At 39.6% G+C, this 21,892-nt stretch overlaps 2 protein-coding genes across 3 annotated transcripts; one reads left to right on the top strand and one right to left on the bottom strand.

Annotated features, from left to right (window-relative positions):
- Positions 1-816: 816 nt before the first annotated feature.
- On the bottom strand, positions 817-6,151 carry fitm2 (fat storage inducing transmembrane protein 2). The gene is given in 3 exon segments (XM_042491360.1): positions 817-4,484; positions 5,965-5,986; positions 5,989-6,151. Coding segments are annotated over 3 exon segments (780 nt in total). The 5' UTR covers positions 6,137-6,151; the 3' UTR covers positions 817-3,874.
- Positions 6,152-12,869: 6,718 nt separating this feature from the next.
- r3hdml (R3H domain containing-like) lies at positions 12,870-19,892 on the top strand. 2 transcript variants are annotated; one of them, XM_042491358.1, is made up of 8 exons: positions 12,870-12,930; positions 14,289-14,334; positions 16,359-16,417; positions 17,139-17,459; positions 17,769-17,887; positions 17,984-18,086; positions 18,264-18,379; positions 19,620-19,892. In XM_042491358.1, exons 3-8 carry the CDS (start codon positions 16,412-16,414, stop codon positions 19,750-19,752), a joined length of 798 nt encoding a protein of 265 aa, XP_042347292.1. In that variant the 5' UTR covers positions 12,870-12,930; positions 14,289-14,334; positions 16,359-16,411; the 3' UTR covers positions 19,753-19,892. The 2 variants fall into 2 exon arrangements, with proteins under 2 accessions (XP_042347292.1, XP_042347293.1); XM_042491359.1 differs by lacking the exons at positions 12,870-12,930; positions 14,289-14,334 and having other exon boundaries at positions 16,343-16,417.
- The last annotated feature ends 2,000 nt before the right edge of the window (positions 19,893-21,892 follow it).

The following is a 21,892-nucleotide window of genomic DNA, read 5'->3' as shown; positions in this document are numbered from 1 at the left end:
CCGGTCTTAACGCTACGCTAACAATCTGCTGCATCAAATTTAACAAGCAGACACGAGGGTGGCATCAATCTTCTCATCTAACTCTCTGCAAAAAATGTGAGTACTTTTACAAAAAAATGTCAAACTATTCTTTCAACTGACTGTACACACAATTAAACATGCACACACACTAACACAGAGACACACTCAAGAGTCAGTTTATTTAGAGCACCACAGATCACACAGCACACACTGGTCCACTGTCACTCTCTTTGCAGGAGTTCAGACGTTACAAAAACTTTGGGTGTTTGAAAAGTTACACTTTGGCTGAACTGGTAGTAAAATTGTAAATTCTGCATCTACGGCACAATAGTGTTGCATTAGGTTTAGGATGTATATTTCATTGCATGGGTTCTTTCTTATTGTGTAAGCGTTTCGTGACGGACGGACACTGCCCAGAGGCAGAATTTATGATGGCTACCAAACATTTGAACCACTAAATGTTTTGTGTTTTTTGGCTAATTGTAACCTTTGAAGCACCTGCGCTGTGCAGATGGCCTCTCAGCAATACTGAGCAAAAGGATTTTACTGCTGTTGGTTTGTCGCTGACTCCTCCTGACAGATGCAAGATTGTTTTTACAGACAAGATATTTTTAATTATACATTGTCGCATTTATTTGAATTTTTAATGAGCTCAAAGGTTAAAATGAGGGGAACAGAGGAGGAAAAGCTGACTCATCTAAAGGCTTTAAAAGAGGCGGGGAAAAGAAAAAGCCTTCCCCCCGGCGAGCCTCGCCAGCTGTCTCGTTGTTTGTTGATGCAGTGTACTTTTCTCGCTCCACGCTCTGTTCACCCCTAATGGGAGCCTTTTTCTGCTTTTTTTTTTCTTCGTCAGACCTCCGGGGTTTATAATTCTGCTCCTGAACCGCGCGCTCTTTATGTTTGAACTCATTATGTGGCTGGAGTTGTAAGCTGCTTTTGGTTTTAAGGCTGGTTATACAGACTTTTCTTGCAGTTAAGGACTCACAGTACAGCTTCTGCACAAGCCTCGGATAATGAAGGTTTTTATTTTTTCAGTTAGATTCTCCCTGTATTCTCCTGATTAGCTGCATCTGTGGCAGAAAACGTTGAACCAAAGACGACGATCAATGCTCCTTTAATAGCAGCATCTCCTTGCTGTGTCACATCTGATAAGAAATTTGATTTTTCATGCAGAGAATAAGTGTAGAAGATGTAGTTCATTGTGTCCAGTTTCATGTTTTGAGAGTGCAGTATAGCCATACAGATTTAAGGAAACGGGGAGGTTATTTCAAACTGTTGTTGCATGAGCAGCAGTGACGTAAATCGCACAAAAGAGAAGATTAAAACAAAATATGTATGGATTTTTTTCAAAGTTTTGAAGCAAGCAGGACACGCAAAGGTGTAAAATACTATTTACTGATACAATTTAGTCATAAAATTAGCTATTTTTGTTGACTTTTTTGATCCTCAGACATTTACTTATTTTAACTGACAAATGCTTTGGGAGGGAAACGTCAAGAAACTTCATAACCAGCCGATCACTGCGAACGCTTTTCGATCACTGCGAGCACACCTGTTACGACTCCACCGCTTCTCCGGACTGAGATCGCGCTACCCGACGGGTCCGATCTGTACTTCTTTGAACACACGCAAAGAGTTTTGAGTCGAGAAATCCTAGTTGTGATTTGTGGCCATTATATTTCACTATAGTATTTTTTTATTTTTTACTTTTTATTTTTTATATTTCTATATATATGCATTTATTTATGGTGCTTTTTATGATGTTTGTTCATAAGCCTTAATTTATTCAGTTGCCATCAATGACAAATAAATAATGAAAATGGAATACACAGATCCTGTTTTTTAATTTTGTTTTTTCTAAACCAGAAACCACCATCGTGTTACCTGCACTGAGCTTGCAATAATGTTCTTCACACATTATAAAAATCCACACATGAGAGCTAGAAAACAGTCGTTTGCTTGTGACATTGTAAATTAACACTCTTAGCAATATGATTTATATACACCCAAGTTTCCCAAAATCCCCTATTACAGAATGTGGCTGGCGTTATGTGATCTGTCAACAAATTTCATGAAAAGACCAAAACCAACAAATATCTATCCATCTTTTAATTCTTAACAGCTTTCCTCCTGTCTTTGGCACTCAAGCCTTCTGTTTCTACTGAGGATGTACATTTTTAAAAACAAATAAACTTTCAGTTTTTTTAATCAACTTAATTACTTGGCAGCTGGACGTTTTTAGCAAACATTACTCAAACAGGAGGAAATAGAGCATTTGTTGGACTATTTTCACATGCACAATAATACAGTTTTGTAAACTAGTATTTATGGCATCAGGAGGGTGCGTGTGGGACTGAAAACACATTTCGGCATCCATTAGGCTTCAAAGGTTTTTAAAGTTGTTACGATGGTATTTAGAAACCCTGACAGTATGATTATTAATACCATCAAAAACAGACGTGCGTCTTTCTATTAAACTGATATGGAAATGCTGTAATATTGCAATGTATTGTAGTGCACAGCATACACCACCAGAGGTCAGTCTGCACTGGTGTCACAGGCAGCTGAGCTGAGAAAGATGGTGACTGTGAGCGGTGGGGATAACGTAACAGGTTGGTGATTGTTGGAGCAGTGGAAAGACGAAATTAGATTGTTTAGTTGAAATGTATTTTGTGTTTGAATGAAAAGTGTTTTAGGATGATTTAACAAGGCTGTTAAAATAATCTCAGTTTACCGATATGCTGATGTTTCACAAATAATTTGACCGATAACCAATACTGATATCAATATATCGTCTTTTTTTGGGAAACAATAGAGCTCTTTAGAACAGAGGACTAAGATAAATAAAGTTTTGTCAATATTTGACAGTACTTGTTGGTAGAATCCGTCTAGTTTCGGTCTTTTCACGGTGTTGCTGACAATGAATTAAATGACACCTGAAGCAACTAACTGATTATTCCATCACCACAAAAAAATACATGCAACTGTTTTAATAATCGGTTATTTTTTAACCTTAAAAGCTCTCTGATTCCTTCCTCTTTTACAGTTGTGAGGATTTGTTGCCTTTCTTTGTACTATGTGACTTTAAAATGAACAGATTTGGGTTTTTTACTATTGCCTCTAGTAACTTTGGGCATTAGGAGATTGTGATGGACATATTTCGAAATGTAAAATAATGGAAATTCTTCCAGCCATTTGAGCAATTTAATAATTTTCAACTGCAGTCTGTGCACGATGAGACTTTAAAATGATCTTAATATATTATCTGCTTTACAAGCTCTACGTCCTCTGAGCAAACTTTACATAAAGTGTTGACTCAGTCACAGTGACCCCAAACCATCCGTAACAGCTCGTTTAAATCTTTCCATCATTTAAGCCCGCTGTCGTGTCTGATGTGACGTTGTTCTGAAGGCATTTCCTATAAAACAAAGTAGAACTACTTTACATTGGTCTGCAAAAATACATGTTATCAGTGCTTTACAACTGGAGCTGTAAACATTCAAGTGTTTCCACTCGGGCATCAAAAAACTGCGATTACTCATCCACGAGTGCAACGTTATAATAAGGCAACAAACCGGGGGGACAAACGGTGGTTAATCATGCGCGCCTCGGAGGCTGAAGGTGAGCGGCTGAAGCCGGACAGCAGAGCAGCGTCCTGCTTTTGTCTCAGATTACCACGAGTCATTTTGGGAACAGCAGCTGCCAAACACCATCCTGTACAAAACGACCTTTCTGTGAGGAGGGAATAACTTAAAATAGCTTAAAATAGCGCGGCCAGTTTGGACCCGGAGACGGAAAACATCAGCTGTAGTGTGTTGTTTTGTGGAACATAAGCAACAAAACAACCTGCAGTTTAGGCGTGTTGTTTCTGCTCCTTCGGGTGGCGCTGAGGGGGGAGTCCAGGTGACAAAGGTTTCGGATACCAAACCCGATACGTCAGATACCACGCCGACAGGGCGCAGATGGTCCCGAGCAACTTGTGGGACGGGTCGTGGAAGTAAACAGAGGTGCAGGCGAACATCCACACCCAGACGATCACGATCAGGTTCAAGGCCACGTACAGCAGGCTGAGGACCGTCCTGGGCAGCGCCGAGAGACTGGCCGTCTTCAGGGACGCCATCGGTGCCGTTTCCTCCACGATGAAGAGCGCAGAGTACGCCAGGATGAAGGAGTGTCCTGAGATGTCGTAGCCGTGCCAGTGGAGGCCGGCCCGCCTGCAGCTGGCTTTGGTTGTGAACTCCGTGTTAATGACGTCCATGGTGTCGGTTTCATAACACGAGCCGGTCACGTCCTCGATGTAGAAGAAGGTCTCGGTGCAGACGTACCAGACGGCTGTGGCCACCGCCAGAGACAGCAGACGCCGACCGAGGAAGGACACGCTCCTGCTGAAGGAGGAGTTGGAGAGGAGGAGGAAGGGGGTCAGCAGCAGCAACGTCCAACCCCAGGACACTTTGACGAAATACCTGCAAGAGGAACAGCGTGTTTAGATAACGCTCATTATTAGAGCTGATTAGTGACGACGTTCATCACATTATCTGCACTCTGATGCAAAAACATCACTTTTTAAACTGGTTCCACAGTGTAATATTTAAAGATGTCAGCCCTTCTGTAAAGTGGCAATGTGCAGATCCTTGTTTGTTGTTTGTTTTAAGATGAAAAGAGAAAAAACATTTTGTTTAGTGTTTTTCAGACTTATTGTAATGGCTGAGCTGCGAATCCCAAGATTAAACAAAAATATGTAATCTTTCCAAAATGTATGCCATATGCATGAACACAGACAAAATAAAATGAAAAATAAAAAAAGAATGAAAAGCTTGTAAAATGCGCCCAGCAGTCCCTTAGGGTTAATATATTTGTACCTTTCCCCACTTTGCACTACTTTTGCACAATAATATTCCCTCAGGATGAATTCATATTTATCTTATCTAGCAGACTGTCTTCAACATACAGAGGAACAAAACTGTCTTATACTCATTTATTTACCAGGCTGACTGATACTGACTGAGAACAGCGACTCATTAAACCACATTTTTGTCTGGTTTTGAACTGTTTAATAATTTAATTTTATACAACATAATAATGATTTTACTGTTGTTGTACCAAAGTGTGCTCCTGGGAATAGTGCTTCCCCCTGTTAATGCGTAGTCCTCACCTCAGTGGTTCGGTTTGTTAAGGGCACAGGTGCAAAAGGACTAGGCCAGTTAAAAATAGTTTAAATTTTCCGTATAATTTTTTTAAAGATAAAATAAAATCCACATTCTCAGGAGAGGCAGAGGAAGGATCAGTTATGTAACTCCTATGATTTACCAGTGTATGGGTGCACTGATCAAAGTTGTAGTGTTGAAATGACCGTTTAAATAACAAAAAATGTTGCATGTAATGTCAAATGTGTAACATAAATACTTCATGAAAAAAGGGTAAGTGGGGGAAAAAGAGAGAAAACAATGAGGAAAAAAGGAATAATAGGAAATATTTGAAAAATAAACAGAATAATAACAAATTGAATAATAATAATAATAATAATAATAATAATAATAATAATAATAATAATAATAATAATACTAGATAGGCTCAAAAGATAAATGACAGTTATAAATTAAGAACATAAATAATTCAAAACAGAATTATGTGTTTCAGGTTTAAAAAAAAAGTGCTAAAATAATTAAAACACATTAAAACACACTTAGGTTCGACATAAAACCATAAAGTGATAAGTGCTTTTAATATTAAATCCTAAAACATCAGAGTTTGGGTCGGACTCAGAGGGGGCACAACAAACAGCTGCAGCCCCACAGGTCCAGTTTACCTGTGACCTTTTTCACCTGAGCGTTTTAACTCCATTAAACAGAGTCCGGATGACATCAGGTCAGCTCGTGTGGCTGCGCTCACCTGTCAGGTGAGCTCTCGTCATTACCGCATTATTCTGACAAAGACGTTACTCACACATTGAACGCGTTTCTGCTGCGCTGAAATATGTCTGCGGGACGAGCTGCAGCTCCTTCAGGATCGACCCCGCGACCGAAATCAGCACAAAAATCCAGTGGAAGTTGAGTCTGACGGCCGGGATCCTCCACAGAGTCACCAAGTTATCCACAATGACATCCAGCGCCGCCATGTTGACGAAAACTGACCAGGCGATAGCCCTCTGACGTCACCGCGGCTCCTCCAATCAGGCTCCTCGGCTGCCGTGTTCTTCTTCTTCGCTCTGTTTTGAAAAGCGGAGCGTAAACCGCCGAGTCAAACTGCGTACCGCCTCCTGCTGTTCAGATCAGCGCACTGCTCCAGGGGCGTAATATAGGTATATAGGGGCCCACGGGGTGAGGGGGCCCGTTAGGTAGTGGGCCCTGCAACGACATGTCAACAACAACAAACAAGCTTCTGTATGAATTCAGATTGCTACTTTAGAGCTATAAAAGGTAGAAGAAGGTAGAAGGTTGATTTATTACATTTAAATCACATCTTTGAATCTTGAATGATGAGTTGATTTAAAATCAGCAGCTAATATTCAGATTACATCTGCTCGCTCGGGCATGTTGCGTCGCTCAATTCCTACAGTGCATTTTTCTGTCAAGTCAAGTCAATTTTATTTATAGAGCCCATTATCACAAAACATGGTTTGCCTCAGTGGGCTGTACAGTTTACAACATCCCTCTGCCCTTAGACCCTCACATCACATGAGGAAAAACTCCCAAAAAAGAACCCCTGTAATGGGGAAAAAAATGAAGAAACCTCAGGAAGAGCGGCAGAGGATGATGAGGGATCCCTCTTCCAGGACGGACAGATGTGCAATAGATGTTGTAAATAACAAATGAAATACAATCATGGCAAAAAGGAAAGAGAAAGAGAGAGGGGAGGAGAGGGGGAGGAGAGGGGGAGAGAGGCAATAATAATAATAATAATAATAAATAATAATAATAATAATAATTAGTTTATTGCTATTACTCGTATCTCTTAAGTATTGTTTTATGTATCCAGGAGATACTGTGCTTTTCCATTGTGCTTTAATAATGACAATAAAGAATTTTTGATTTTGACTTTGACTTTGTGACAGACTGAACTATGTACAGTGTGTAAAATCATTAAAATGAGCTCAGCAAGAGCTTAAAACTAGGTTTTACAAGTTTTAAAAGTAACATTTCACTTCAATGTGTGTAAGGGAGTAGATAAAGTTTTTTTTAAGTTCTCCCTGTCTATGATAGATTTAACTTTCACTTTCCTTTACTGTGATTTATCTGAAGTAGTCTTAGAGCAGCTGGATGTGCTGCACTTTGTCCTTAGTGTCCTTTTTGTTGTTGTTGTTTTGGCAGGGATTTGACTTCCTTCCACATCAAGACAGATGCTGGGACAAAGTCACGAAAAATCAGAGTCAACAACCGGCCTCAATTAAAAATAATTATCTCAAGATGTCAAATCATGTCTAATGTGCTCCATTACGGCTACAATGACAAACTAGAATTAAAAAAAACAAAAACAGGACCATGGAGATAACAGAATAAAGCATCTCTCAGATCTTTCAGATCAAATATTTTGGTACAGACGCAGAGAGACACTCAGACACTCCTGTCTCTCGCTCTGGGTCATGTTTGCTCAGACGGAGCCCTCTAGTGCGGCATGTGGATATAACTCAGGGGTCAAGGTGTCGACTTTTATGAAGCACGCTGACCTCGATACAAGAGGCCAACACAATGCAATGCAACCATGGTCACAGACAAAATGTAAACAGTTTGAAACTTTTTAATGTTGCAAATATTTGGGAGGTCTGGCTCAAAAACACGCCCAAGTGGAAAAAACTGAAAGTCAAAAATAGATTTTTTACCCTTTGAAACCTGAGCAAAGCGATTTGATATCTTTCAAAACCTTAAAACCTTTTGGTTTTTATGCAGTTTGGGTTTTGTTAGGTTTATTTGTGCTTATTTTCAGGTGATTTTCTTGTAATTTCTTTTACTAATTTCTTGCTATTTTTTTGCCATTTCTTGTTAAGTTGCTCCTCGCCCTCTTCCCATGTTTTTGAAAGAAATTAAGCCAAATTGCTTGGGTTTCAAATGGTTAAGCAACTGCATACTATGTGTAATTATTTCCTTTAATGTGGAACCAATGAAAATTGTGTATATCAATTGCGCACAAGCTGCTTCAATAAAGGATGGGCGAAAACAAAATCTAAATAACCTGCATAAATGTTCACTGGCTGTGTGTAAAACTCATTGACCGCTGCTGCTGCTGCTGCTGCTGCTGCTGCTGGTGATGGCAAACTTGCTGAGTCATTGCGATTGTAGTGGAGGAAGATGAATCTTTCCGCTTGCAGCATCTGAGTGCAGGACAAAGTTTGTCCTCGATGCACTCACACTTGGCAAACAAACCTCCTTTAGAAATGACATTTTCCAGGCACGCCTGCTTATTGTTCTTTAAGCACCGATGCCAAACTACAAACTCTGGCTGGATGTGGAAAAAGCATCTAAATGAAATGGTTGCATATTACAGTTCAGACATCTCACTCAAAGAATTGATTCTAAAGGATTTCTGTGGTTAGATTAAAGAGAAAAATCTGATGCATATTAAAATATAGAGTATTCACAGTTTGGCTCTGCAGCTTCCAGACTGCAGATATCCCCACTGTGAACATGCTAACTGCAAACACAGACCGGACCCTCTTTGAGGAGGAAAATCTCGAGCAAACATGAGAAAGGAGGTGAAACTCTCCTGCAGACATCTTGGCCGGTTGATCAAAAGGCTTCGCTGTGCAGAGTGGAAAATGTTAGTGTGAATTATTCAAACAAACTCCTCTGACTGAGCTCAGACATTATTCCAACAGTCAGGAGGAGACGCTGCCAGGTGACCATGCTGTTTCACTGTCCAAACGCCTGCTGACGCTGCAGAAAAAGCTTATTGTAATATGTTTTTTTTCCTCTATGACTGACCAGTTAACCCTTTGAAACCTTGATCAGCTTTAGGATTCTTGTGCTGCTTTCTGTTGCTTTTCTTTCCCCCCCATGTTTTTAAAATCATAACAATTTATTCAGGATTTAAAATGTTTAAATAGCTTGTGAATGCAGCAAAAGAAAACTGGTGTCAATCCAGGTTTCAAAGGGTTAAACACAACATTGACCTTATAAAGTTGTGGTGATGAACTTGTTACCTGCTTCATTAGCATTCATCTGAAGTTGTGTTTCGCCTGATGAATACGCACGCTGCGCCGGCTCCGGAGGGAAATATCTGTCTCTTTAGCAGCTAAACGATCTGTGTTCACCAGCTGGCTGCTGACTTTCTCTGTCTGCTGTTTGGTGCAAAGCAGGTGGCGTATAGTCGGTTTATCTGAGCTTTTTTTGCTGAAAACGTCTGTCTGCTTCTGCTGGAAAGCATCGACAAAAATGAGAGTGAGTTAAAACAGTTAAGTTGCTGGAAAACCAAAACAACGAGCTAAAAGACGCTAAAAATGCTCTGTAAAGTGTTTAAGTCCATGGGTGTGTTAGGAGACAGTGGGCCCCTGGGCACAGACATGCAAAAGGCCCCACCACCTCTCCTGCATAGAACCAGGACACACAGATAGCCCCTTTTACACTGCGCATTCAAGACGGGAATATTGTGCTATTATACCGCCTCTCTGTTCTGTATAAAAGTACAATCGGAGAATCGGGGAAACACACTTGTCTCACTTTTAAGCCAGCAGTGGAGCAGTAACAGTGCCGAAACAGCGTTTGTGACAGGACGTCCTGTCCTGCTGGCAGATTGCAGTTTGAATGGGTTTCAACGGTGCATTTTTTGCACTTGAATTGCTCAGTGTTTTCCACCATATTTTCTCCATATTTGTCAAATGAAAAAAATGCATGCAGTTTCCACTAGATGCATTGTCACAATCACTGTTGCTGTAAATCACTGACTGTGACAATCCGGGAAAAAGTCTACTTAGCATGAAGTATATTGAAAATAATCAATTTCTTGTGATTTTTTTTTCTTTAAAAAACATAGTGCCATGACAAAAATCCAATCAAAACATGCCCATCACGCCACTTTTGCTACCGGGATGCCGGCATACATGTTGCCACGGTGATTTACTTCCATGTAAAAATGCAAGAGCAGCATAAAGAAGGGACTCCGTAGCAGCTCAATATCAAGAAGTAGACTTTTGTGGGGATTTTGCCTCTTTTATTGCTTTGGTTTGTGTTGAAATTACTCTCTTTGAGATTGTTATGTGATTTTTTTGTCACTTTGTGTCTCTTTGCAGTTGTTTTGCCTGTTTTTGTAGTTATATTGTGTCTTTTTGTAGTTCCTTGGCAACTCGTTGGGGTCCTTTTTCTGTCTCTTTGTGGTCAATTTGAGTCTTCTGGGTCTGTACGTGTTCATTATATTAACACGTACTGCAGCCCATGATAAAAAAAAAGATAATAAAAATAAAATGAAATATTATTATTATTATTATTATTAATTTGAGTGACATTTTGTAGGACCTGTGCCCAGCTGGCCTGCTCAGTAACGTTCATGACCAAGTCGGGTGATAATTCTTTGTGAGTTCTTCACTGATTAAAGCGTGAATCTTCTTCCTGTCTGAGACAAAAGCGGATAGCTTCACCCACAGCTGACACAGTTTTTACACGTTGTAGCACTTCCAGAAACGCTGGCTTCTAATTCAAAGGGCCATAATTCAGGTGTTAGTGCTGCTGTGTGTGAGGAGGTTTGAGGGACTCTAACTCTGTGAGAGACACCAGCTGCTCAGACGGCTTAAAAGTCCGACTGACAGCTGAAAAACTGCTGCTCAGGGACCTCAAATACAGTTGTTACAAGGTTTGTTTCATGTTCCCTCTCAGACAAATACAGCAGGCCACCGAGTTCCCCTCGTCACCTTTCAGATACCACAAGGTCACAGCGAGCTTTTGTAAGCGGACGCCCTGCAGCGTCTCGAAACCAGACAGATGATGTCATGCTGCAGGAGGGTGAGGGAGTTTCTCAGGGGAAACCGTCTGGTGTCGGCTGGCTGGAGAATCATCCTCTGCTAAATCTGAACCATTTCACTGTCCTGCAGGAACGTCTCTGCTCACATTCCTGCAGAAATAACCACATTTACAACCTGGAAACCAGAAATGAAATTATTGCAGCTTTTCTGACTGTGTTGCTTTGATGCCAGCGTGCAATTTTCTGTCTTTTTAACCTGTTTTTTTTCTGTATGCAACAGTCACGTCCTACGGAAGAGGATTAGGGCCAGGCAGGAGAAGTATTTTTGAGAGGAGGAAGATTTTTTTTTCATTATGCACATAGAGAAAAAAGTCAAAATGATGAGAATAAAGTCGAAATGTCAAGGTTAAAGTCAAAATGTCAAAATTAAAGTCAAAATATAATGTCGGTAAAAAAGTAGAAAATTCGAGAATAAAGTTGAAAAGAAATTTCAAAAATAAAGTCAACCTTTTGAGACTTACAAACAGCGCGTGTGACATACTTCAACTTTATTCTCGAAATTTTGTCAACTTTATTTGCGAATTTTCTACTTTTTTATAAACATTTTGACTTTTTTACTCAACATTGTTTTTCATCATTATTCTCCATATTTCAGCTTTTTTCTTGACATTGTTTTTCAACATTATTCTCAACATTTCAACTTTGTTCTCATCATTTCGACTTTTTTCTCAACGTGTATAATGAAAAAAAAAATCTTCCTCCTCTCAAAAATATTACTCCTGCCTGGCCTTAATGCTCCTCCGTACACTTCCACCTTCTCTTCCTTCTAAATGTACTTTCTGGCTGCATCATTGGACCTTCATGTTTCCTTCAGATTTTCATTTCATCCAGCAGGAGTTTTCTAAAATGTTTAATCCACAGGGACAGCTATTCCTTAGTCAGACAAACTGCGCTCGCTCCACCATCCGTCATTCTGTCTGCACACTTTAACAGTTTGATGGATCTATTTTATATCGCTGCTTAACATTTCTCCCCTCGCTGATGTGCGATGATAGAAAAATTAACTATGTGACAAAACTGATGCGGCCACTGCTGAAACTAAATGTTGAACCCAGCAGATGTGCACTTTGGATGCTACTACGGAAGATAAAATATGAATAAGTGCTCGTTAAAGTGGGAAAAATATGATGCCGTGCCATACAGACTACATGTGAGAAAACTTAATCTGCTTTCATGTCCCACAGAGGGTGAATACAAATGATTTTGATGATTGTCTGACTTCTCCTTTATTTTCTTTTTAGATACTTTCCTTGTCTTCTTGATGTATGTTATTTTCCTTTTGTATAACAACGCTATAAATAAAGTTTTTTAAAAACCCATGAATGAAAACAAGAATATATGATTAAGTTAAGCACTTAAAACAGGAGTACTCATTACAACCAGGAGCTGAGGAAACACTACCAGTGAAGGAAACACCAGAGGCAGCATAACACCTATAAATAGAAAGATATAGATAAATAGATTGATAGATATTTAAAGATAAGTAAGTAAAATATCCAAGCTATAAATATGAGGTAAATGACATAACAGCACAAAGTAGAATAATGAATAAATATGTTAAAAATAATAAAATGATATAAGAAGTTGTGAAACAGACTAAAGATATAGATAGTCAATATTAAATAAAAAACGTTTAATTAGAAAAAAAACATAAAATGGTCAGTCTTGGGTTTATTGTTATAACTTTTGTGATCTTTCTAAATGTTATATAAAGTCTGTTTCTCTCTCTGCTGTCATTCCTCCCTGCGTTGCTATTCTCCATCCATCCACCAGATGTCCTCAGACGCTCCCACCTGTCCAAATCACATGACTGCTCCACCCACCTGATCACCTGTTTCCGCCTCCACTCATCAGCTCTGCAGCAGAAAACCGGCCCATTTTCCGCTCATTTCCTGCCAAAGAGTCAATGATGCTTCGTGCTTTGATTTCCAGCCTCCTGATATCTGGAACTTGGACCTGCCGCCTGTAAGTTCATTCAAAATATCGAAAAGTCCCAAAAGTCTTCATATCTGCTTCTGGGCCTCATCTCTGTGGCCTCGCCTGCCTGACACAAAAAGAAAACTCAGGAAATTCCCATCAGCCTCACTAATGTTACCATGCTAATATATCAAATCAGATTATTCCAGCTGAAAATCAAAGTGTCAGTCCTGTGGCATCGCCAGCATGTGCATGTTTCTGTTAGCATGTAGCTCAGAGCACTGCAGCTCCTGCAGCTCCTGCAGACGTTTGTTATTGTGTGTCTCCTGCTGTGAAAGATGTCCAAAGTTAAAGATACAGAGTGATAAATATGATGTCACCACTGTTGCCACTCAATAGTTGCACGCTCAGCTCATGCTTGATTTCAGGACATCACTGAATTTTGAAGATATTCTTCACAAAAACATCAGGTTTCTCAAACTTAACTTTGCTTTGATTTTTTTCTCATCTATTCTGCTACAGAAGATTTCCCAGCTGTCGCCACATGTCACTATGGGCTTTGGAAAGGTTTTGGCCTCTTACATCGGACAAACATTAAAATATTTTCAGTGTCTAACAAAGTTAAACATTTCATGCATGTGCGTTAATGTAGTAAGATCTTTATTTCCAACATGTCAAACAAAGTAGAAGAAAAAAATATATACAGTATATAAGCAAAAAAAACAACACCAGAATGCCAATCAGACGCATTAAGTAAACAAACGTAAATATATCATGTCTTAAAAGGAATAGGAAGAAGTAACCATGAGAGACCACCATGAGACCGTGTACATTTGGAGACACTGACGGAGAATGACAGCGGAGCGGACGTGGCTCAAATGTGTTGTATCGACTACATCTCATATAATCAAGGAAAAGTTATATTGCGATTGATATCGTTATCGATTTATCGCCCAGCTCTAAGTCTGCTCCTCTCACTCAGTTTGTCAAAACTGGACACAAACAGCCATCACGTGTCCCCATGTGATGCGGTGTTTGATATTCTCTCGCTCCTTTGACATTGCTCCACGGTATGATGTTTCAAATAAATTATTTTGATGAATAGCCTACTACTACGGTATTGTTTTGTTATCTCAAGATCTCAAAATAATTTTGTTGTTATCTTGAGAAAACATAGTTTCGTTATCATGAGATCTCAAGAAAATTATCTTTTCATCTAAGGAAAACAGAGGAATAAAATGTGTGAATGTATGGCCACTTAGGGCTTCCGTAGCCGTTAGTGTTAAAATATCGGCTATGTTTAAATATTCAGAATATTTTGTCTACTATTCCTACACTGCCTGCACAATATGTCCAGTTTCTAATAACATAACTCATCTCTATTTCATTTATTTTGTCTTTTCTAGTTCCTGAATGCTCTGATGGTGATGTGACGAGATGACAGCGAAGAATGTGAGTAAACAGTTTATTGGCCTCCTGATACGTTCATGCCTGTGTTTGAATCAAATAATATTTTATGTAACTGAGTGTCGTATCTGGGAAAAAGTTACGTCTTTTGAGTTTAATGTTTGAAACCGTGTTGAACTTCATGGATTAGGTTCCTCGTCCATAAACTGAAGAGGAAGAGTCAGAGAGTTCATTTTGTTCTGTGCACGCAGAGCGTTTCATAAATTGAGATTTCTCACACCAGATGACATTTTCAATTATCTCAAATCATCTCACACACACTGCAGAAGTTTGGGTGGGCGCTGGTGGGTTATAGGAACATATAATTTACAGTTCGCGGTATGAATAACTGATTGCAGTGGGTTTCAAAAAGGTGCCAGTCGCATGATGGTAACCAAGACGTAATTTTACAATGGCATCAGATTTCAATTGAGCTTTTGTTTGATTCTCCAGTTGTTCTCTGTGTGTCTGAGCACTGGTCCCAGTGACCTCTTTGACCCCAGTAGCTGCAGAGCCAGGTGCTGCTGCTGGTGCTGCTGGTGCTGCTGGTGCTGCTGGTGCTGCTGGTGCTGTTGCCGGTGTTTCTGCTGCTGCTGCTGGTGCTGCTGGTGTTGCTGCTGGTGCTGCTTGTGTTGCTGGTGTTGCTGGTGCTGCTGGTGTTGCTGCTGGTGCTGCTGGGGTTGCTAGTGGTGTTGCTGGTGTTGCTGCTGGTGCTGCTGGTGCTGCTGGTGTTGCTGGTGGTGCTGCTTGTGTTGCTGGTGTTGCTGGTGTTGCTGGTGTTGCTGCTGGTGTTGCTGGTGTTGCTGGTGTTGCTGGTGCTGCTGGTGTTGCTGGTGCTGCTGGTGTTGCTGCTGGTGTTGCTGGTGCTGGTGTTGCTGGTGCTGGTGTTGCTGGTGCTGCTGGTGCTGGTGCTGGTGCTGGTGCTGGTGTTGCTGGTGTTGCTGCCGGTGCTGCCGGTGCTGCCGGTGCTGCCGGTGCTGCCGGTGCTGCAGTGTACCTTGGCAGTGTCCTCGTCCTCTTGTTAGAGCATATTACAGATGGCAGGGAATCGGTGGTCCTTCCTGGAACCAACAGCAGCTGGAGATGAACGCTGGCTCTGCAGCCACTTTTCTCCTTTTTTGTTTATTTTACCTTGTGCTCAGTCTTTCCCCCGAGGCGTGCTTATTTCAACATTTTATAGAACGTTTTATTAAAACAAAATCATTGAGGTCAGGAGGGAGGCCAAAACGTGCCATTGCAAATAAAGGGATCCAATATTAGTGTGCTAAATGTAATTTCAAATGAATTATTTGGCACTCATAAGCAGTATCTATTTGCACTATAAGTTCTAATACTCACATTGGCCTGATATGCTGTACATATTTTCTGTGTATATCTGACTTAATTGAATAAAACAATAAAATAGGCAATAAAATAAACAAAGATTATGTAAGTAGCGCTAAAGAAAGGAATAAAAAATTAACTAAATTACAAAGAAAATAAACAGTTAGGTATAAGTTAGCTATATATACATGCATAATTATGTATGATGTGTATGTTTAAAAAAGGTATACATTTGTGTGTGTGTGGAGTGTAAGGGAGACTACAGCTTCATTTAATTGTGCAATCCTGAACTGTATAATGACCATAAAGCTGAACTGTGAAAGACATATTATAATTCAGATGTAATTTTGTAACATATATTTTACTATAAACACAGTACATTCATAAACAACGGAAATATCATCATAAAATATCCTAATACATACAATTATTGTAATTATTATGATGTGTTAAAAAACTATTTATTTCCAAAAGTGCTGAAGAAAGGTTTTGCAAATATATGTTGTGAAAAAAATCAGACCAGCCGGTAAAATATTCTGTGATTTTTGCGCTCAGAGGTATTTCCTGTCGTTGTGATTTTGTCTCCAGTGGAGAGACAGACAGAGACACACAGAGACAGACTGTAAGTTTAAGAAGAAGCAGCTCTCGGGTTTGTGTCAGTCCAGTAAAAACTCTCTGCCAAACATGACTTCGGCTTGTTTGCAAAGGCTCGCGTTGAAGTGAGGATCTGCTCGTCTCTGCTCTGTGAAAGGATCCACTGATGAAGGTACGACACTCGGCTCTGTCCTCTTTTTATGTAACAAATGTGTTTGCTGATTGATTGATTGATTACACATGTTGAATATTATTTCTAAGAGATTGTGACTGTATGGTAAACTTTTTTAAATTTATCTACAAGGGTTCATTTGCAAAAACGGAAATCTCTGTTTTCATTTATTCCACTAAATCATGTTTATCTGTGAACTCCAGAGAATGTCAATCAAATCGGTGCTGGTTCGTTTTAAGAATGACTTTCATCTGTTTTTGCAAATTAACTCAAGTTATTTAAGAGACTTTTGCAGCAATTCTTGGAAATGTTGGTTGACAGACAGACAGACAGACAGACAGACAGACAGACAGACAGATAGATAGATAGATAGATAGATAGATAGATGTGATTTTTTGTGATTTTTTTTCCTGTTCAGAGATTAATGACTTTGATTAAGTCATCCCTGGTGCAATGTGTATATTTTTTAAAAACATATTTGCAGAAGGACAGTAGATGCAATGTGATTTAACTTTTAAAGTTAATATTCTAATATTTTTATTATTATTTTTTTAATGAACTGAATTAATTGTGAACCACCTGTTTTGATATTTTCCGTTTAAAATAAGATGAAATCAGTACAGACTGTGTGTAATTATCAGACTTCATGCTTGTTTGAGATTTTTTCATTGATTTTCATGATTGTCAGGCTGCTCCTGATGTGAACTCGTCTCCTCCTCAGAGTTGTGCAGGGAGGTGGTGCAGCTGCAGCCTCCTCCTCCTCCTCAGGCCTCTGATGGGAGCTGCTTGTGTTCAGCTCCTGCTGGCCGCCGCCCTGTGGACGACGCCTCACACTGGAGCTGCTGCGGCTGCTGTGCTGTCGAGCTCCACAGAGCTGCTCAACGTGACCAGAGCTGAGACACAGTCAGACGTGAGGACGCTCAGCGGAGCCGTCAGCAGACGTAAACGAGCAATTTCACCCCGAGAGATCAACGCTCTGCTGGATTATCACAACCGAGTCCGCTCTCAGGTCTTTCCTCCTGCAGCAGATATGGAGTTCATGGTGAGGAGACACTGTGAGTGAGACCAGGGAACCAAATCAAAAGCCCAGAATGACACCCAAAAATAATATAATTCATGTTTTTATGCTTTGGTAGCTGTGGGATAAAAAAATTGCAGTTTTAATGGGTTTAATGGTTTCAATGGCGCATTTTTTGCACTTAACAGTCTTAATGTAACAATTTTGTTTCCACTAAACTGAGCTGAAAAGTCCAAGATTACACAAAAATACACAGTCTTACCAAAATGTATTCCATATGCATGAACACAGCCAAAATGACATAAAGATTCCTCTTCTTTCGTTGCTCCACAGCTCTGGGATGAAGGACTCGCTAACTCAGCGGACTCTTGGGCTTCACGATGTGTTTGGGATCACGGTCCGACACAGGCCATCAGATATATAGGCCAAAACCTGTCCGTCACTTCAGGAAGGTGCAGACAAACTAACAAACAGGTCTTATTGTCTCATGATCAAAACACATGGAGCTCTGTGTGGATGACTGACTGAATGTGTGCTGGATGTGACAGGTACCAGTCCATCACTGATCTGGTTCAATCCTGGTACAACGAGAGGCATCACTTCTCCTACCCGAACGGATGCAGAGGATCAGTGTGCTCTCACTACACTCAGGTACTGAGATTTGTTACTTTGAGACCGAGAAAGTGTCGAAATGGGTTTGTTCATTTTGTGCATTCAAAGAGAGTTGAGAGAAAATCCTGTTATCACTCGAATATGTCTAAACTCTGTTTTTGCTTCTTTGGGATGCTTTTTTTAAAGATTATCGTTTTTCCCTTTATTTGCTTTCAGATGGTGTGGGCGAGCACCAACAGAGTGGGGTGTGCTGTCAGGAGGTGTTCGAACATGTTCGTGTTTGGACACACATGGAGGGAGGCAACGCTGCTGGTCTGCAACTATTCTATAAAGTAAGAAGAGCTGGGAAATACGCTCTTTTGCCTGGAGTTACATGAGAAGATAAATCAACCGGAAATGGGGGGAAACAGATACAAAACAGCTAAACTGGCACTTTTTTTACGATCTCATGTAACTCTTGACAACAAGAATGAGTTTATTTCCCTAAAAGTTCATCTATTTCATTACTTTTGTCAGAGACACACACGAGTCAGCTGGCTCTTTTCTCTTTCGCTCATATATAAGACCTAAAAAAAATGATGATTTTGCTGAATTAACCTGCTGAGGAGCCCTGAGGCAAAGTTGGCACTGGGCTTTATTGATCCTCTAATCTCTATAAATCGATATCTGCTTATGAATGCAGAATCGGTGGGCAACGGGACAAGATTTTGGAAGTGCTCTGGCGTCTGTTTATAGTCCTAGTAGTACTGACCGGCACGCTTTAGCGGGCTCTAGTTCCATGCAGGTAAACTTTATGTGTGACGAGCAAAATAGATGAAATGCATCGGCAGAAATGCAATCTCAGAACCCATCGGCTCTTATCTCATGAGAATTTAGCTTTTTTGTCAGCCGTTTATTTATTCATCTGCGTTCATGTGCAGATATCTGTCTACAGAGCGTCATTCCCTGTTTATACAAAGTACAAGGTTGATTTAATAGTCATTTTGTAAACAAGATTTAAAAAATGAAATAATTTGTCCTTGATCCTGCGACATCTTTGGAGTTGAAAGATGAGTTGATTAAAAGTAGCTGCTGAATTAAATCAACCCGTCTTTCAACTCCAAAGATGCCGCAGGATCAAGGACTAAAGAAGGATTAAAGACAATTTTTAATTTAGCGTCTCAAGTTGATAATGGGACTTTAAACAAAGGCCAGTGCACAGAAGACGAAATCTCGGCCCGGATATCTGTTAACCAACACTGGATATGTACGAAGTGTTGGCAACAACTAGAAAAGTATGTAGATTCAGATTTCAGATTTAGATTTTTATTTAAAAAATAAGATGTAAATAAATATGTCAATAAATAAAAATAGAAATATAAGTCAGAAAACAAGCAGACATATTCAGAAATCATCAGTATTTCATGTTCGGAGAACGAGCAGGAGGTAATGAAAACAAGTCCTTTATTGAACATTTTCATTAAAAAATAAAACATAATGTCAGTCTTACCCTTTAATAGGTATTTATCTCAAACATGTAAAAAAATTTCATGAAATGCCTAATTGCTAACGTGATATTAACTTGTGTTTCAGGGGAAACTGGGTGGGCGAGGCTCCCTATAGGAGCGGAAAACCTTGCTCTGTCTGTCCGTCGAGCTACGGCGGCTCCTGCTGGAGAAACCAGTGCTCTCCAGTATCTAAACACAAAAGACGTACGAGATATTAACTGTTTCAAAATGCTGTTTAATGTAAGAAATGAGCGACAGTCCATGTGAAGTCACATTTTTACCGACACGATGGCTTCATGTCGAAATGATGCAGCTGTCCAGTTACCACTATGATCAAAATAATCTCTATTACCGAATATTTCACACACAGGTGAGTTGAGTTGTATGCATGTATATATTTTCATCACTGTTGTTCACTAACAAAATAATATTGAAACCAAAAAAGTTATTTCTTTTCATAACTTTTTATACTTCTTGAAGAGAAACAGATTTTTTTGCACTGTTACTGATGACTTTGTTTGACGCATTGACCAAAAATAAAGCACTTTTGTTGTACAGACTATATTTACTGTAACCTTGGATGTGTTATTGATTCTTATTCCAGCCTGATTGAACATTTTTCTTTTTTGGGAAAAGCTGTCAAATCATTCCTGCAGTGAGTGTGTTTAATTCAGGGTTGTCTGTTTGCCTGACTGAACAGTAATTAAGTTATAAATAACCGATGACGCCGTAAATCCCTATAAATAATGTGCTGTGTTTATTCACTGCTGCTGCAGGAAATTTTCTGTCCTGTATTTCACCTCATTACATCTCTCCATTTACCCCTCGGAGACTTTCTGTGCCATAAAACTGGAGACGAACACAGCTTTTATGGTCCAAAATATGAGGGAATCAGCTGTGCCTCCCAACCAACTCTCTCTCTCTCTCTCTCTCACACACACACACACACACACACACACACACACACACACACACACACACAAACACAGAAAATGTGTAAAATCTAGTAATATTGAAACCATTTTAGCCCAAGAAACAAAGTTCCTGCCATAAAAATGTAAAGAGAAATCAAGCTCAGCACTTCAGTGACTATAATGACCGTCTATTTGTTATAATAATTTAGCAGCTTTTTGTTAAAAAAAAAAAATGGAGTGGAGTTTATTCTCTGTGTGAGAAAATATTGTCCTACTCTCATTTTCTTGTTATCTCTTTTGCATTTTAACACTGTATAAAATCACTAGTAATCTTTGAGTTTTCATCATCACTCCACAGACACTTAAAGGGGAATATTTTTGCTGAGAATCAAATGAGAGGATTGATACCGCTGTAATCTGCACACCAGGAAGCTCCCATTGAAAGATTTTATACTGCAAAACAAGTGACCTTTCGAGCCAGTATTTTTTTTCTTTAATATAAATAGATACACACGTGACCCAGCACAGCTGAGGCCCTTCAGCCTCTAATGAGGAAGCAAAATAGAAATAAACAATATATCAAAGTGAAGTATCCTCTGAGGAGCACAAACACACATAACATGCACAGCACAGGTGTGAGTGTGTCATGATTTTAGGCACAAAAATTATGTATATTAATAATTACCTGATGCATCTGTGATAAATAAGTGTGGCTATATATATGTAATATATATGTATATATATGTATATATATATATATATATATATATATATATATATTATGTATATATGTATATATATGTATATATGTATATATGTATATGTATGCAGTATTGTAGGGCAGGTGCAAACTTTCCTGACTTATTTCTAGGTAACACTTATTCTGGGTAACCAGTGTAGTCTGTATTTTGTCTTTTGTTGTTATGGATTGTCTCTAAAGTATTGCTATGATTGCAACTTTGTATTGTTCTGTAGCCCAAGACAAATTTCCTTTCGGAGACATTAAAGTTTATCTCGATCTGGATCTTGAAAAACATGTTTCAGTATGAGATAAACTCTGAATATTTCCTAATTTTGATGAGGTTGTCCAAGGAGGTTGAGAACAACCTCAGAAAAAATATAAACTTGCTTGTATCAGACAGCGGTGCTTGGAGCAAAATGGCCTTTATGAAGTGAAACTGGTGTGAAATTTCCCTTTCAGCTGAGATGCTGTGGAAAAAACATTTTAAATTTAGCTTTCAGTGGGCGTGCTGCCGTCCACAGTCGATTCAGGCCCATTTCTATATCTGACAGTGACATTTTCCCCCTCAGTCAAAACAAAACTGGTGACGCCACCATCATACACGGTTTGCTCGCTGCCACCCTCAGTACATTCTCCACTCCTCTCCGTCTTTTATGTCGCTCCTCACCCTTCAGCTTTCTCTCTCCTTTTTGTATAAACTCA

Source organism: Plectropomus leopardus, chromosome 8 (assembly GCF_008729295.1).
Source record: "Plectropomus leopardus isolate mb chromosome 8, YSFRI_Pleo_2.0, whole genome shotgun sequence".
Taxonomy (NCBI): Eukaryota; Metazoa; Chordata; class Actinopteri; order Perciformes; family Serranidae; genus Plectropomus; species Plectropomus leopardus.
Note: the sequence above shows the minus strand (reverse complement) of the source record. Positions and strands in the feature narration are given on the sequence as shown.

What these genes read in the sequence shown, in the direction of transcription:
- r3hdml (XM_042491358.1), top strand. An exon ending in CTGTCCGTCACTTCAGGAAG is followed by an intron (nt 17,888 to 17,983) that starts GTGCAGACAAAC and finishes TGGATGTGACAG; the next exon opens with GTACCAGTCCATCACTGATC. An exon ending in TGTGCTCTCACTACACTCAG is followed by an intron (nt 18,087 to 18,263) that starts GTACTGAGATTT and finishes ATTTGCTTTCAG; the next exon opens with ATGGTGTGGGCGAGCACCAA.